The 17,589-nt window shown below is 36.6% G+C and overlaps 1 protein-coding gene and 1 long non-coding RNA gene across 2 annotated transcripts; one reads left to right on the forward strand and one right to left on the reverse strand.

The window, feature by feature from the left end:
• Positions 1-319: 319 nt before the first annotated feature.
• C8H2orf69 (chromosome 8 C2orf69 homolog) lies at positions 320-13,101 on the reverse strand. Its single transcript, XM_045559949.1, has 2 exons — positions 12,609-13,101; positions 320-3,461 (listed from the first exon to the last, which is right to left on the reverse strand). The coding sequence occupies exons 1-2, from the start codon at positions 12,939-12,941 to the stop codon at positions 2,637-2,639; spliced, it is 1,158 nt and encodes a 385-aa protein (XP_045415905.1). The 5' UTR covers positions 12,942-13,101; the 3' UTR covers positions 320-2,636.
• Positions 13,102-13,359: 258 nt separating this feature from the next.
• On the forward strand, positions 13,360-17,129 carry LOC123643966. Its single transcript, XR_006736967.1, has 3 exons — positions 13,360-13,383; positions 14,751-14,808; positions 16,884-17,129. It is a non-coding gene; the product is annotated as an uncharacterized LOC123643966 (long non-coding RNA).
• Positions 17,130-17,589: the final 460 nt, after the last annotated feature.

The raw sequence follows: 17,589 nt of genomic DNA on the forward strand, positions 1-17,589 counted from the left end.
CAACATGTTCCTAGAAACTGTGACTTAAAGCAAAAAGACAAGTCCTTGAATAACAGTTTCATTCACTGTTGTTCAGTTATAACATTGATAAGAAAAACACTGTTTTCATTATACATCATTTTGCTTAAGGTTGCAGTTTCTAAGAACCTACTAATGACGTTAAGTGAAGACGTACTGTATACAAACCCAAATGGGCAAGATGGGGAGAAATGGCTTCTTTTCAAATAATGATCTGAAGTTTTAACAATGTTAATAATATAAAGCACATCCAAACAAACCTCTATGGATTATTAATTTTAATACAATTATACTTTCATGCTGTGGTGGTAATAACTTTATTATTTGTTAGGACTATGTTTCTCAATTGACTCATGACAAAGGCACACTCCAAAAGGATACACAACATTTACAATAACAGTTTTAAACAAATGTGGAGAAAGGACCAATTTGAAGTATTAAACAGAAAACATCTGAATATGGATCAATTTGAATATATTTTCATTCCAGAAAATATTTTTAATTTTCAACATTGTCTAATTTTGCTCTGATGGCAGTTCTACATGTCCAGTGAGTTATTCTTAATATCCTTTCTGCATATAACAATTAAGCATTCACATGACTGGATAGCTAAAGAACTCTGATTTTTTTAAATGAATTCTTCTGCTAAAAGTCCTACTTTTCCATTTCAGTTAATCCTGTGAAAATAAATGCCTTTTGTTTCCCGGCTCCACATAGCATTCAGTAGCTCAGCTACTTTACATTAGATACATGTGAATTTAACCAAGGATTATTAAACAAATTGAAAAAAGTCATCCAATCATAGTGCTTAAAGGCAAGGTAATATGCAAAATGTTAGAATCAGGCTATCTTGGTTTCCCTAAGGGGAATTTTTGGTCTCAAAAGAAACAGCAGGTATTTAAAGAAAATGAAGCAATATAAAACTACTTTGTCTAAAAAAAAAAAAAAAACCATTTAGAGATACTGCTTTGTGGTTTATAGAATTAAGTGTTAAAACACCAAAAAGGGATGTTATTCTAAGTAAGAATCCTTTTTCATGATCTCTGAATATTTGGAATGTATTTATAGAATCATTAAAATATAATTCTGGGAAGAAACCAAGAAATTAACATTTTTATTCTATGTGGTTTTATAAATTTAGGTCTACTGGGTCATTAAGATATTAAGCTTCAGTGTCTTATTTTTTTTCAGTCCTAAAGCAGCATGTTGCTTCCCTGCTTATTTCATGACCTGCAAAAGCTAATTATTAATAAAGTGACCACTCACCTTTTATTGTAATCACACAACTATGTTTCAATGTAGGTTGACATTCATTAAATCTTGGTTTCTCAAAATGTATTTATGTAGGTCATGAAAAATGGGCAGAAGGAAACTTCACCCAAATTATGTAGCAGTGTTAAGCAAATTCAGTTTTTGAGCCAAAATTAAATCATTTGTGTCTTCAAACTTTCCCTTGTAACTTTTCTTATAGCAATATAATTTTGCATTTTGGCCAAAGAGAGCTATTTTCTTTTGGCAGACAAAATCATGCTTCTGGAGAAACATTGATTTAGATCTATGAATCTGTTTCCTTTTCAATAGAGCACTAACAAATAGAACATTATATATTTATTTTACCTAAGTTGATCTCTTTCAAAAGACTGACTTGACATAATGAAAAATCTGAAATTTGCTCTATAGTACATTTTTATCCAATATACATAATTATGCTCAATTTAAACCAACTTTCCAATACAACTAACTGGTTTTTGGCCAAGATTTAAGAACCCCAAAATGTCTTATCCAAAATAATCAATTAAAAACTGTCAATTAAAAATTATGCCACAGTGCTTACGTGTAATTTTTTTAAGAGATGGGGGTCTCACTATGTTGTCCAGGCTAGAGTGTAATGACTATTCACAGGCACAATCATGGTGCACTACAGCTTTAGCTCAAGCAATCCTCTTGCTTCAGGTTCCCAAGTAGCTGGGACTAAAGGTGCATGTTACCGCACCAGCTATAATGTTTTTAAAAACCAGCTTTACATTATTGCACATTTTTGAACATTTGTAAACAAATATATTTTGACTCTCAAGAAAAAAATACTCAGTGGCACGTTAAAGAATGAGTCCTAAGTTTATGCAACACAAGAGGCAGGGTACAGTTATTCCAGAACAATGGCAAACATTGTGTTTTTGCTTTGTCTGAAGAAAAATGAAGTGTTTCCATTCAAGTTTTGAATGCCCAAACAGCTATTGTTAAAACGGCATCAAAATTAGTTTAAAACATTACTCAGAAAACCAACTGCTTCCAACAATAACAATTTTGGTTACTTTTTTATAAGAACTGTATTATAACTCTCATTTTTAAGGATTTTATCTCTCCTCATTGGATTATCACAAACCACCTTGTTAGATTTCAAATTAACTAATTCTAACCCAATCCAAATAAAAACTGTTCACATTCACAAGCAAGGAGTACCACTGCACATTACACTCATAATTTAGGAATGTGTGCCTTTCCCATACCCCAAAAACTGACAATGCATCTATGAATTACATCTCATTACTTGAATTTGTAACATTCAAAGTGCTTATGTTCTTCCACTGAACAATTAATACATTAATATTCTTATAGTTTCAAAACACTTCATGAACCCTGAAGTGATTCTCTATGGAAGGAGCTTCCTTTGTAAAATGAATTTGGCTAGTCACCTGCATACCAAAATCCCCAAGTATCTGAACAAATTTCTTGTGCTCCTTTCCAATCCAAGATCTCATTGGATCACGTACTTGATAAGGTGTTACATGAGTATGAACAATAATCCCTGTTTGGGCAAATTCTTTCAAGACTTCTGGATAAGTAACCCAAGTATTGCTTCCTCCAGAATGACCACCATCCAGCCAGTACATTGTTCTTATGCTTTTGATAAAACCATCTATGTTCTTGTCTTTCTTGGCTTCTTTCAATTCAAAAAGCAACTGATTCAAAACAACACAACCTTTACTGAATCCAATCAAAGTGAAAGATGCACCATTTAGTGATGGTGGATAAAATCTTATGGCAGATTCATCAAATTTTTCACAGGTCCTCTCTTTTTCTCCCTGGCAACCATTTGTAGTATGAGAAGAACTGGATCTACAGTTAGATGCTGTGGAGTCCTTACTCCAAACATTCATATTTTTCTTTGATAAACTATTCTGACTTAAGTTAAAAGCATTAACTAATAACATATAAAGGTGTTTAAAAGCCCCAAAGTCAGCACTGTGTTCTGGAGCACCAAACATGTTGCTTTTCACAAAATTGTCATAGCAGCTGAATTTGTGCAAATGCATTCGAGAACACTTTATCACCCAAATATAACTATTGGGGAACCGGTGGGCTAAAATGGTGGCAACATTTTCTAGACTCCAGTTTTCCCACTGATAATTCTCAGGATGACGAGTCATAATTTCATGGTAATTCTGAAAGGTAAGAAAGATGAAATAAGCATTAAATACATATTTACATAAAACTATTTCTACAAAATAGTTTCCCATTTTTATTGAAGTTAGGATTTTACAATGACCTATGGTTAATGTACTAGAAACGAAAACTAAATGTCATTACTTTCCTTTTAGAAGATTTTGAACAAATCACTTCTTCAGTTTAAGATTCAAATGTATCAAGAGACAAGAAAATAAAATATTCCTACATAGAACAGTAAGAATTTTAAAAATAAAGCAATTTAGAAGGATTATCAGTATGTTTAATAAATTTTATCGAATATATACATGATCACTTCCTAATACATCAACTAAAAATATAAATTTGGGTCATTAGACTTTTTGAGTAACAGAATTTTAAAATATTTCCCAAAGCTGCCATCCTACAACCATCCCTCTTTGGATTCCTCTAGCAACCCGAACAGTATGTCTGATTTCAATTTTGGTATTACAACAAAGCTGCAATGAACATTACAGAAAAGTCTTTGTACATATCTGTGATTATATCCTTAAATGTAAATTCCTAGACATGGAAAAACTATTAATAGGTCAAAGAATATTCATAACGTAAGGTTGGTGATATAAACTACAAAACTGCCTTCCAGAGAGGTATGTATAATTTTTCATTTTTCTTTGTTAAATTTCATAGGCACAGGATAACTCATTCACATTTGGATTTATTGAAAACTAGGATGAAGCTGAAACTGTTAATATACTTATTAGCCAACTGGATTTCTATTCTTGCCTATTCATATCCTTTGACCTTTTGTATTTAGATCTTGTTTATTTATAAGCAGTCTATATATTAACAATAACTTTTTGTTTATTCAGTTACTAGGACATACATGTAAATTTTGTTTTCCTCTTAATATTTATTCATAGTGGCTATTTTTAAAAAGGGGGGGCAATTCATTCAAATTTATTCTATAAAATTTACTGGATACCAACTGATCAGGCAGGGAATAAAGCAGACTAAATCCATGCCCACATGGAGTGCATTCATTTTTAAGGGTCTAGTGGCATGGTGGCTCATGCCTGAGGATGAGGCAGAAGGATCACTTGAGGCTGGGAGTTCAAGACTAGCTTGTGCAACAAAGACCCCGGCTCTACAACCAGCCAACCAACCTAACCAATCAGTAAAAATGGCCAGACAGGGTGGTATCCACCTATTGCCCCAGCTATTCAGGAGGCTAAGGTAGGAGGATTTCTTGACCCCAGGAGTTCGAGGCTACAGTGAGCTATGATCATGCAACTCCAGCCTGGGTGACAGAGCCAGACACCGTCTCAAAAAAAAAAAAAAAGGAGGGTCTAGTGCAAAGACAAAATAAACAATTCCACAAGTAAATACAGTAGCAATGTTTGACTAAAATATAATTGAACCACACATAATATTCTGTAGTAGCCACATTAAAAAAAGTAAAAAGTTAACAGGTAAAATTAATTTTAATATCTTTTATTGAGCCACATATGTCCAAAATATTATTTCAACATGTAACAAATATTAAAAATTACTGGGCGATTATTACATTCTTTTTTTCTTACTAATTCTTTGAAATCCAGTGTGCATTTTATACTTACAGTACATCTCAATTTCAATGCTAAATTTTCATTGGAAATACTTGATCTGAATTTAGATTTCATAAAATTTACAGTTGAAAATATAAATTTACATACACAAGTTGTTCCAAATATACTTAAAAGTTTTCCAGGAACTGAACTGAGTTATCAGTTTTTAAATTTAAATTTAAATTAACTGAAATTAAATACAATTAAAAATTTAGTTCCTTGATAAGACTAACAACATTTTAAGTGGTCAATAGCCACAAGTGGTAAGTGGCTACCATATTGGACAGCTCAAAACATATTAGATGGTGCTGAATACAATAAATAAAACAGAGGAAAAGAAGTGTAAGGTTTTGGAGAGGGTAGAAAATTATTATTTAACACAGAACGGTCAAGAAAGGCTTCTCCAATAAACTGATAGTTAAGAATGACCTGAAGGAACTAAGGGAGTGAAAAATGTGGACATTTCAGGCAGAAGGAGCTCAGAGCCCATTGGACATAACCAAGATACAGCAATGGCTCTAGTGAAGTGAATGGAGCAAAAATGATTACAAAGGAGAGAGAGATTGTTGGGGAAGAGAGGTGCTGATACAATCTGTTTTGAAAGGATTACTCTGGCTCCTATGTGTGAAGGGGAAACAGCTGAAACAGGAAGACCAGTAGGAGGCTGCTAAAATATAATCACGATGAGAGAAGGTGGCTAGAACCAGAGTAGTAGCAGAAGTGGCGGTGCTAAGAAGTGGTCAGATTCTAACATATTTTGGAGGTAGAGACAACAGAATTTGCTAAAGGACTGGATATACAATGTGAGAGAGAAATAGTGTTGTGGGTTTTCCTTATTTCCAACAGTAACAATCTATATTGGTTTTAAATGCACCTCTCTTTTGACCTAGTAATTCCACTTCTAGGAATTTTAACTCATTGATATAACTGCATATATGCACAAATAAATATGTATAAGAATATTTATTTCTGCTTCAAAAGAAATGAGGCAGCTCTATAAGTACTCATATGGGTTGTAAATAAGGGCTAAAAAATCCAGTATGCTATGCTACATTTGTGTTAGAAGAAATTTTTGGCATAAATATGGAATGTCTCTGGAAGGATATAAATATTGGTAACAGGCCAGGTGTGGTGGCTCACACCTGTAATACCAGCACTTTGGGAGGCCAAGGCAGGATGATCACTTGAGGCCAGGAGTGTGAGACCAGCCTGGGCAACATAGCAAGACATCTCTACAAAAAAATTTTAAAAATTAGCCAGGTAACATGGCACATGCCTGTAGTCCCAGCTACTCGGTAGGCTGAGGCAGGAGAATTGACTGAGCCCAGCAGTTGGAGGCTGCAGTGAGCTATGATCACGCCACTGTGCTCCAGCCTGGGCGACAGAGCAAGATCGTGTCTCTAAAAAAATATAAAAATGAATAAATATTACTAACAGTAGAAACCTTGGGGAAGGGAAATGGGCAATTTGGAGGGAATGGGATGAAAAAGAGACCTAACTTTTCAACGTAAAACCTTAAATAACCTGAATTTTTAACAATATGTACTTTTTTCTATTTAAAAAATTAAAACTAATAAAAAATACTACCAAAGATGCATTCTATGTACAAGGGCATAAGGAAGATAGAAAAATTATCTATAAAGCCACCAATTAGAAATACTCATTATTAAAACTTTGGTATCTAGCAGTCTAGTTTTCTTAAGTACACGTATACATATACAAGTACGTATACGAGAGCATTTTTCCTCCAATAAGCAATAGCAAGCTTATACAGAGTTTTCACTTAAAAATATATTACAGGCACGATTCCTTATCAGTACAGATTTGCATCATAATTTTTAGACATCAGTAAGGTTAATGCCAATCTACACTTCCATTGGACGTATACAAGAGTGCTTATTTTCCTACATCCTTACCTACCCTTAATACTAATGGATATTAGCATTATTTTTCAAAAATCTTTGCTACTGGGGTAAAATGATGTTTTACTTGTGATTTAATTTGCACGTTTTGATTCCTAATCAGGTTAAACATTTTTTCTGTTTACTAACAATTTTCATTTTTTTCTTTTGTTAATTATCTGTTCATGTCCTTTGATAATTTTCCCATTATGCTGCTCAACTCCTTAACAGTTTTATTTCATTAAGATTAGGAGTTTGCTATATATTAAATTAATTAATTAAAAATATTAACTTCCAGAAAGCTACAATTTGGCATTTTTTGGATTCTGCTATTGCCATTTGCACATCTAGATTTATGATATATACAATTATTATAAAATCATAGGAGCTTAGCTCAGGAAGGACTCATTTAAATCCTTTTTATACTTAAGGAACCTGAGGTCCTAGAAACTATAGTTATTTACATTATATAGTGATTTAGCTAATAAGCCAAAATGAACCCTGATTTTATGATTCTCAATTTAGTCTCTACCATATAGAAGGTGCTCTAAATCCAGAAACTTGGTATTTTCCTCGATGAGCCCCAGGTTACATGATCAGAGGGGGGAAAACGCTAATACTAAGGAACTATGTGTGCTAAAATGTAAAAATAGGATCATTACTGTTGTGTCAAAGCCCTGATCTAAGAACAATAGAAATACTTCCATATTCCAAAAAGAGGCACCAGACATTCCCACAGGACTTGCTAAGAGGCAGCTAAAACTGTTTCTACAACCCAGGCTATTACCGATGGCCAAGAAAACGACTACAATCAACAGTTAAAAACATTAAGGGACAAGAGGGCTTTCTTTGGAGAGAGTTTTCATCCTAGTTGGGAATGTACTTACCATCCCTGTAGGAGGTAAGGGTAAAGGTAATGCTTCTCATCCCCAGTGAGCCAGGCAGCAAGAAAATCTCTTGGAGAGATTAAGGGATGCTTACTATTCCGGTTAGATGCTTAGTGACCTGTAAAAATTTATAGGCCCACCCCACACTATTGAAGTAACATACAAAGCAATTTTAGGAAAACTTGACCCATGACTCCAAGAATTTGGAGATATTCATGATATATTTAAGCCAGGTGATCCACCCTTAGAGAGAGAAAGGAGAGCTATATTGGGTACAAGCTATACTTCTGCTATGGTTTGAATGTGTCCCTCGAAGTTCATGTGTTGGAATCGTAATCCCCATGCAACAATGTTGAGAAGTAGGGGGCCTTTAAGAGGTGATTATTAGGTCATGAGGGTTCTGCCCTCATGAATGGATTAATGCTGTTATCTTGAGAGTGGGCTCCTAATAAAATGATGAGTTTGGCCCCTTCCTCCCTTCCTTTCTCTCCCTTTCACCTTCTGCCATGGGATGACACAGCAAGAAGGCCCTCATGTGGGCTCCTTGATGTAAACATCCCAGCCTTTAGAAGAATCATGGGCTAAATAAATCTCTGTTCATTAAAAATTACCCACTCTCAGGCATTCTGTTATCGCAGCACAAAATGGATTAAAACATTTCTATCAAAAATGATGCATGGGGACATCTTTGCTGAGCATAAAGTACACATCTCAAGTAAGCAAGCTAAAATGATCAGAAAAAAATCCAACCTAAGAGGGCTGCCTGATGAGAGCACAGGAAGCCCCAAGGTACCTGATCAGGATATACCACTTAGGGCAGGTCATCTATGTATCCTACCCTTTAGGAAAGCAAAATCTTTAAAAGTTAAAATTAAAAATGACTCAAATGTGTATGAACTGTTGAATGGATAAACAAATTATATATCCATACATAGAATACTACTCAGCAAATAAAAGGCACAAACTACTGACACAGGCAACAATAAAGATGAATTTCAAAAGCATTATGTTACGTGAAATTAGACACAAAAGCCTACATAATACAGGACTTCAAATTAATGAAATTCTAGAAAATGTAAAACTATAATGAAAGAAAACACTTAAGGGGTTCCCTGGGGCTGGGAAAAGAGAATTGATCACAAGGGGAGACAGGGGGTACTTTTTAGGATGACATAGATGCTCCTATAACATGATTATAGTGGTGGTTACATAATTGCAACACTTGTCAAAATTCATCAAATTGTGCTATTACACTGAAAGAGATAAATATAATTCTATATCCTGAGACTTTACAAAGATAACTCAAAATTGGAAAGCACCTACTTTTAAGAAAATTCTGATCTCCCTTCAAAATCATTACTGATGGACAAGAAAAACATAAAGAAATATCTAAAGAAATATAAATTACTGTGGCCTCAGCTTTCCTGTAATTCAAATGATAAAGGACAAGTACAGAATAAAAAGGAACATTCAGCAAAAGATGACTGCAAAAGGAAGATCAAGAAGGTAATGGTGGGGGCCGGGCAGGGTGGCTCATGCCTGTAATCCCAGCACTCTGGGAGGTGGAGGCAGGAGTGTCACTTGAGCTCAGGAGTCCAGCCTGAGCAAGAGCAAGACCCTGTCTCTACTTAAAATAGAAAAATTAGCCAGGCATCATGGCTCCCAAGTGCTTGGGAGGCTGAGGCAAGAGGATCACTTGAGCCCAGGAGTTTGAGGTTGCAGTGAGCTATGATAACTCTGCCACTGGGTTGAGTTGCCACTGCACTCTACCCAGGGCGACAGAGTGAGAGACTGCCTCAAAAAAAAAGAAGGTAACAGTAATTAGGAGAATTTAAAATTATATGGACAGCCAGATCCAATGAACACCAAATAATGAATCAATGTCAAGATGAGGCAGAGCCTCTAAAGGTATCTTACAAAATTCTGTTTAGCTCTATTCTGTTCAATATTTATTCAAATTAAAAATAAACCTATAAAAAGAATGTTTATTTGTCTATATATGATACAAACCTAAATAAGCATTCTAAAGGAGAAACACACTAAAAAGATGGGCTGTGTCTAACCAGGAAAATTTCATTAAGGATAAATATTAGGCTCAAAAGAATCAAGAGCAAAATTATAGATGAGGAAATCAGCCTAACAGCAGTTTACACAATAGCCAACACGTATCAGGCACTTGATGCATTGTTCAAAGCAACTTACATATGTTCCTTCATGCAACAAATTATTTACTGAACACCTATTACATGCCAGTCACCAAGCATCATGATATATCAGTGAACAAACAGACATGAGCTTACATTTTAGTGGTAGAAGGCAGACAAAACCCCAAATGAAAAATAACTAATACAGTAAATAAAATAGAAATAAAGAAAAAAAGTTGACAGGGAGCCTGTGTATACTATGATTATTAAATAAAATGGTCAGAAAAGGCCTCAGTGAGAACCTGACTCTTGAGCAGACCTGGAAGAGGTGAGGTAATGAACCTATACATATGTACAGGAAGGCTGTTCCAAGCAGTGTGTGCAAAGCTTTTGAGGTGAAGTGCACCTTGAGAAATACCAAGGTCAATGAGGCTGGAGCAGAGTAAAAGAGAAAAAGGAGGCAAAGTCAGATAGGTAACAGGGTGTGTAAAGGTAGAGATAAGTGAAAAGCCTTGCAGGATATTAAGAGGACTCTGGCTCTTACTTTGAGTGACATGGGAAGTCACTGAAGAGTTTTGCGCAGAGGTGTAGCATGATTTGAATTACACTTTTAAACAATTATTATCACTTTAGATACAATGAGAAGGTGAAGCCACTGGATTTGATGATGAATTAGATATGAGGTATGAAAGAGAAGTCTAATGGATGACTTCAAGACTTCTCGCTTAAACAACTGAAAACGTAGTTTCCATCAACTGAGATGAGGAAGTTTGCACAGGAATAAAGATCCAAATATTTTAGGTTTAAGATATCTACTAAATATCCAAAAAGAAATAATCATGCATGCAATTGGCAAGTCTAATGTTCAGGGACTATGTCTAGGCTAGACAAACAATTGCCAAGAGTTATCAAGGTTTACGTAGTATGTAAAGTCATGAGAACTTGAAGGAGATCATTACTAAGGGACTGACGGTAGGCAGAGGAAAAGTCCAAGAGCAGAGGTATGGTCCTCCAATAATTTAAAAAATTATCAGAAAGATTAGAAGAGACCAAAACTCATTGAGTATTCACATACGAAATCTCCATTGACACCCTATAAACCGTTATTCCCATTTTATAGTTGAGGGAGCTGCAATACAGAAAGACTTAACAATTGTCCAGAGATTTTAAAACTAAGAAGTTCAGAATTAGAGTTCAAACCCAGGTAATCTGGCCTCAAAAGCCTTTTGATGCATTTTCTTCTCTAAAAGACTTAAGGTTTTTAGAGCATTTCTACGTAAATCAACAGTATACCACTGTCCAAAAGGCTAACAGAGAAATGGATGATATAGAAACAAAAGGAGGTATTAATAATATTCAAACAATATATAGGACTTTTTAGACCTCATCTAAAGACTTGTATTGACATACTTTAAAAATACTTAGTAGGTGCTCAGTAAGTGTTAATTGTCATTACTATCACCATCATAATTATAGGAATGCATGTAGTTGTCCACAGATCTCTGGAGGTCATTTTCAGAAATGCCACATGCTATTTTCCCAATCTGAGCACAAGGGCACCAACTGAGTAAATTTTTTCCTCTTAAATTACTAGTTTTTTTTCATAGCTTTTATTAGCAATCAACTAAACAGTCAATTTTTTTTCCTCTTACCAAGTTGCGATTTGACAGTGAATTTTATCATTATTTGACAGAACACAAAGTTTCTATGTATATCATTTTAAAGCATCAATTTCAAAAACAATAAACTAATATTGTTGGTATAAGAAACACATCTAGATATGTTCTAGCTTTTTCTGTCTACACTAGTGCTATCTAAAAGAACTTTCTATGATGATGGATATGTTCTCTATGATAACGCTCTATCTCTGCGCTAATACAGTACACACAAGCCATTTGTAGCTACTGAGCACTTGAAATGCAGCTAATATGACTGAGAAACTAGATTTTTAATTTTATTTAATTAATTTAGATAGCTACATATAGCTAATGGCTACCGTATTAGACAATGCAGTTTTAGATTAGACCCAGGTTCCTGTACAACATAACCGGATATTTGCCCACAGCTATAAAGTTAATAATAAAGATCACACAAAAGCAAAAGAACAACATTTAGGTGAGCATCAAAATACCAACATGCTTAGCAATTACTGTCCCTTTTCTTCCATCAGCCCCCTTTTTAAGAGTTACTGAGTCATACCTTTGTAATTTTTTGTTTGCTTGTTTTCTAAACACTACGTGCTAAGCTAATTTAATCCCTGACCAACACACACACACACACACACACGGTCCTCTGAGAAATCAAGTTATAGAATGAAAACGCATAATGTGTCTCATTCCCTATGTCTCAAATTCCACCTCCTCGAAGCTGGACTGACAGCCGACTCTTTCGAGATCCCAGCCCTCCTAGGACACCTTCCCCCTGAGGCTCCAGGAGGGAAGGGGCTAGGGGTGTGGACTTATGGTTTTAGATTTCGTGGAGTAACGAAGAGCCACCCCCATGAGTGCAAGTGGGGGTGTGTTCAGGTGAGGCAAGGAACCCGGCAGCAGCCATGAGGAAAAAATCTGGTGTGCGCGTATATACACAAGCAAGAGGAGGGAAAAGATGCCCAGGCAGGCCCTGAGTTACCTGCACATCCCCAGGGAAATAAAGGACGTGATGCTGGGGCGGCGGTTGCGGCTCCTCCTTCGCCTGGTCCTCAGGGAGGTCCCGCCGCTCCAGTCCCTCCTCCGCCGCCGCCAACAGGAGCAACTCGTTGCTGCGCTGCGGATCGGCTCCCGGCACAGCGGACAGCTGCAGGCACTGCTGACGGCGCCCGTCGGCCGAGGGGGAGCACCGCGCACCGCCGCTGCCGCCCGGGTTCATGGTTCTGGCCTGAGAGCAGAAAGAGGGGTCTCCGATTCCGAGCTGCGGCAGCAGGAGCAGCAGCGGCGGCGACCGCAGGAGCCTGAACCCCCACATGGGTCGCCGCCGCGAGAGCGGTTCCGGGGTTGGAGGGAGTCCTGAGCGAGGGGCTCCAGTAGGCCGCCCAACGGTCGGCGGGAGCTACCCGGTAGGGAGCCGGCGCGGGGGCGACGACGTCAGAGGCTGACGTCCGCGCGCAGCGTGCGTAAGGAAAGGACGAGAAGGGTGTGAGCGAAGTCAGGCTCGGATTCCCGAAGGGCGTGTGGGGGCGTGGCTTGGAGGAGAACGTTTCTCATTGGTGGGATCTGCCGCAACCGGGAAGTTCGAACGGAAGTCCGGAGAAGAGGCGGAGAAGAGCGAAGACGAAGGTAGAGAACCGGGTATTCCAGGCAGACGTGGGCGGCAGTTGTGGCGCATGCGCAGCAGCAGGGACGGCCCAAACGGCGCTGTCCAATCATCCTGTAGATATAGTTTTGGGTGTACCATGCTCCCGGTTTCGGTACGTTCACCTTTCAGGTGAGGTGTACCTAATCTTTCGAGGCTTAAAAGGGAGACAGCTCCAAAGACATAAGTAGAGTAATTCTGTCCTGTAGGGGAACCCGTGGGAAGTCTTATGTATACCCTGGATGAAGAAAATCGCTCTCTTCTCAGACCTTGAGTTTCCTGAGTAGAATTATTATTAGGTGAACGAAGATTTCTAGGTTCATGGGAAATCTGTGATGAGCGCGGAAGGCTAATCATCTCTGCTAGTAGCGAGGAGCAGGGCACATGGACAAAGACAGGAAAAATGAGGGTGAGGCATTAAGCATTTGTTAGTGTTTTGCAACCAATGAGATTTGCTATTTGGGGGTTTTCGAAAACCAATTTGAACTGTGTAGGAGAGTCATGGGTGTCCAACAACTATGTTGTGGCCAGTTGTGTAAGAATAAGATTTGGTGAAATGTATACTAAAGATGGGGTGGGGGACGGGGAATTCAGTATAGTCTGAATTCAAGTGCTTCTGAGTCGAGACACTATAAAGAACCTTTTGGGAGGGAATATTAATGAGAATTATAAAAATTACAGCTAACATTAATTGAGGGCTTACTATAGGCCAGGATTCTAAGTATTTTATATATGATTGTTCTGAGTCTATATATATGTGTACTTAAGCACGTATACTGTTTTCTTTGCTCCATATACACAAATATTAACAAATAGCTTGCAGTAGGAACACAAAAATGCAAATGATAAAATATGATTTTCTTATGTATACATAGTGATTTCATAGAGGTATAATATGCTTAACCTTATCCTTAACTACTCTGATCTAAATTACTAGATTCCATCTGACATCACAATGCTGTAACCAATAAAAAAGTATTCAATAATAATTACTAAGTAGATCTGCTTTCTAAAAATAACTGGTTAAAAAGAAGTAGAGGTTAATTATACAACAATGAGTATATAACCACATTTAGGCAACCAGCTTTCACTCTATTTTGCAAATTGCACACATGTTACTTTCCCTTGCTAGGTAGAGGATTGCAGAAATGTAATCTAAAAGTTCAAACAAGTACATGTATTGCAAATGCAGCCTTTTATTTTTGTGGTCTTGTTTTTAAGTTAACCTTTTAATGATATCTATCTCTATTGAAGGGGATGGGGGGTTCTTGTGTTTTAGAAAGAAAATTAATTGTAGCAAATATTAAACACTACAAAATCATCTCGGTATTTTTAGAATAATGGAGGTCTTTGAGAAATATAAGTAAGTACAGATTTAAAAGGTGGAGTAACGTGGCCGGTTAGCTCACTTGGTTAGAGCGTGGTGCTAATAAAAGTCAGAGTAAAAAACAGACTAAAGTAAGCACAAGTTTTTTCCTACAGTCAAGGATCTGTACAATCCTACAGAAGACACTTCCAGAGAAAGTAACAGTCATTTATGGTAAGTTATTGACACTCCCATTCCTTCTCACAGGTCCCTTTGATATTACTGTAATATTTATTTTCTATTTCCATCCCCTCTATCTTCTTCCAGGAGACAATTTTGTAAATCCCTGCTTTTCTAACAACCATGACCATAGATGGCTCAGCATTTTCTCTCTTTTATTCTCTCTCAGAGTTGGGTTTACCATCTCAGAAGGAGGTCTTATATATACAAAGTTACTATAACCAGTTGTGTTAGTTCTCCCCTCCTTTCTAACTGATGGGGATCCCTACAGGGATTTTATTATTATGTTTATAGTGTCCAAAAGGCTACAGCTCATCTCTGGACTCTTGACAGTTCTCAGGGGATCCTGGGCTTTTGTTATGCTTACTCAATATATTAGATAGAAAACGTTGCAAAATTGGAAGGAATCTGATATAGGTAAATTTACATTGGAAAAGACAGCATTAAAAGGCACAAACTGCAATATCTACAGAGGCCAGATCTATATAGTAAATAGTAAAATTGGCCATAAATAATATAGGGAGCGGTAAAGAATGTGGCAAACTAGAAGGCCATGTCATATTTGAAGAAGGCAGCCACTGTTCACTACCAGCCAGTTGTAAAATGAAGGCAACATTTTGCCAAACCTTCAAAATTTTCAGAAGTCAGATACATAGATTTTTATGTGTAATCTACCAATTTATAAATATTGACAACTAATTAAATTTGCTTTATATGAGGTATCCAATTCTAGCATATAATTTTGCCCCAAAAATTGCTGATAAAACAAAATTAGAGAATAAAGCCATTTGGAAGATTTGAAAGGTGGTAGTTTTTGGCTACAGGAAGTAAGACTGCCTAGCAAGATGTTATAGTTGTTTAGGTTAAATAGTATTAGCGTTTGAATAGTCCAAGAAGAGAGGACGTATTTTAGAGATATTTAGGAGATAGAATCTATAAGACTTGGTGACTTATTGGGTATAACAAAGAGGAATAAAAAATGGTATGCAAATTTGTGATTTGTGTGATTATTAAAGTCATTACTATTAGTAAGGGGAAACAATAGGAAGAGCATATTTGGTACACAAGTCCTGTTTATTTTTTAAATTTTTCATTATGAAGAATTTCAAAAACAAAGGTAGAGAGAATAGTATATCTTCTTTTCTTCTCTCCATCAGCTAGGTTCAACACTTTTCAAGCTTTTGCCACATCTGTCTCACTTGCTTCATCTATTCCTTTCTCTTTTTATTCTTATTTTTTCTTTTTTCTTTCTTTAGAATTTTAAAGCAATCCTAGACATCACATCTTACATTATATTCTTCAAGGTCAGTTGTTTTGTTAAATGTCCCACATTCTGGATGTATCTATTCTTCTCTACAGTATCATTTAACTTTTTCCATACTCTTCCATATTTCCTGTAAATTTTAGATTTATTCCATTATATTCATATGACATGTTGAAATATAGGCCTTTTTAAAGGCATGATGGTTAATTTTATGTGTCAAATTTACTGGGCCACAGGATGCCCATGTATTTGGTTAAACATTACTCTGGGTGTGTCTGTGAGGGTGTTTCTGGATGAAATAAACACTTAGGTAGACTAAGTAAAATATATTGCTCTTCTTTAATATATACATATATATATATATTTTTTTTAATATATATATTTTTTGAGACAGAGTCTCACTCTGTTGCCTGGGCTAGAGTGCCATGGCATCAGCCTAGCTCACAGCAACCTCAGACTCCTGGGCTCAAGCAATCCTTCTGCCTCAGCCTCCCAAGTAGCTGGGACCACAGGCATGTGCCACCATGCCCGGCTAATTTTTCTATATATATTTTAGCTGTCCATATAATTTGTTTCTATTTTTAGTAGAGACAGGGTCTTGCTCTTGCTCAGGCTGCTCTCGAATTCCTGAGCTCAAACAATCCGCCCGCCTCGGCCTCCTGGATTGGATTACAGGCGTGAGCCACCGCACCCGGCCCATATTGCTCTTCCTTATGTGGATGGACCTCATCCAGTCCATTGAAGGCCTGAATAGAACAAAAAACTGAGTAAAGGAGAATTCACTCTCTCTGCCCTTGTCTTTCAGCTGGGACATCCTGCCTTTGGACTTGGACTTGGACTTGGACTTGGACTGGAATTTAAATGTTGGCTTTAACGGTTTTCAGATCTTCAGACTTAGACTGGAACTGTACCATCAGCTCTCCTGGGTCTTCAGTTTGCCAACAGCAGATCTTCAGACTTCTCAGCCTTTGTAATTGTGTGAGCCAATTCCTTGTAATAAATATCTCTTCATCTTCATCTTCATATCGCGCACGCATGTGCGCTCGCGCGCTCTCTCTCTCTCTCTCTCTCTCTGTGTATATATATGTACACTATTGGTTCTCTGGAAAACCCTAATACAAATGGTTATTGGTTTTTATTAATGTATTAACTAGTAATCAGCCATTTTTTTTGTACAATATACTACTTTTACATTTCCGCCTTCCTTTTAATAGCTTTTTGTGTATATGAAATAGAATTTTTCACACTAGACTCTGCTATATGTATAATACAAGTCAGTTAATCTTGCCAAATCACAGATTTACATTTAGAAAAATATATATATTTAAGAATGACAATAACATTCTGTATATAACCTACAGGGAAACATGGAAACTCTGAAGGTTAAATTTAACATCTGCAGTTTTCCAGTCTCAAAAAAAAAGTATCCAGCTGGTTCTCTATTTTTTAACCCCTGATTTATGAATGAATTCAACATATAATTTGGTGATGGTTTAAAGTTAATTCTTCAA

Source organism: Lemur catta, chromosome 8 (genome assembly GCF_020740605.2).
Source record: "Lemur catta isolate mLemCat1 chromosome 8, mLemCat1.pri, whole genome shotgun sequence".
NCBI lineage: Eukaryota > Metazoa > Chordata > Mammalia > Primates > Lemuridae > Lemur > Lemur catta.

Coding starts and splice junctions, on each gene's coding strand:
- C8H2orf69 (XM_045559949.1), bottom strand. CDS start 12,941: ATGTGGGGGTTCAGGCTCCTGCGGTCGCCGCCGCTGCTGCTCCTGCTG. Junction 3,462..12,608: donor ATTTCCCTGGGGATGTGCAG/GTAACTCAGGGC, acceptor CTTACCTTTCAG/AATTACCATGAAATTATGAC.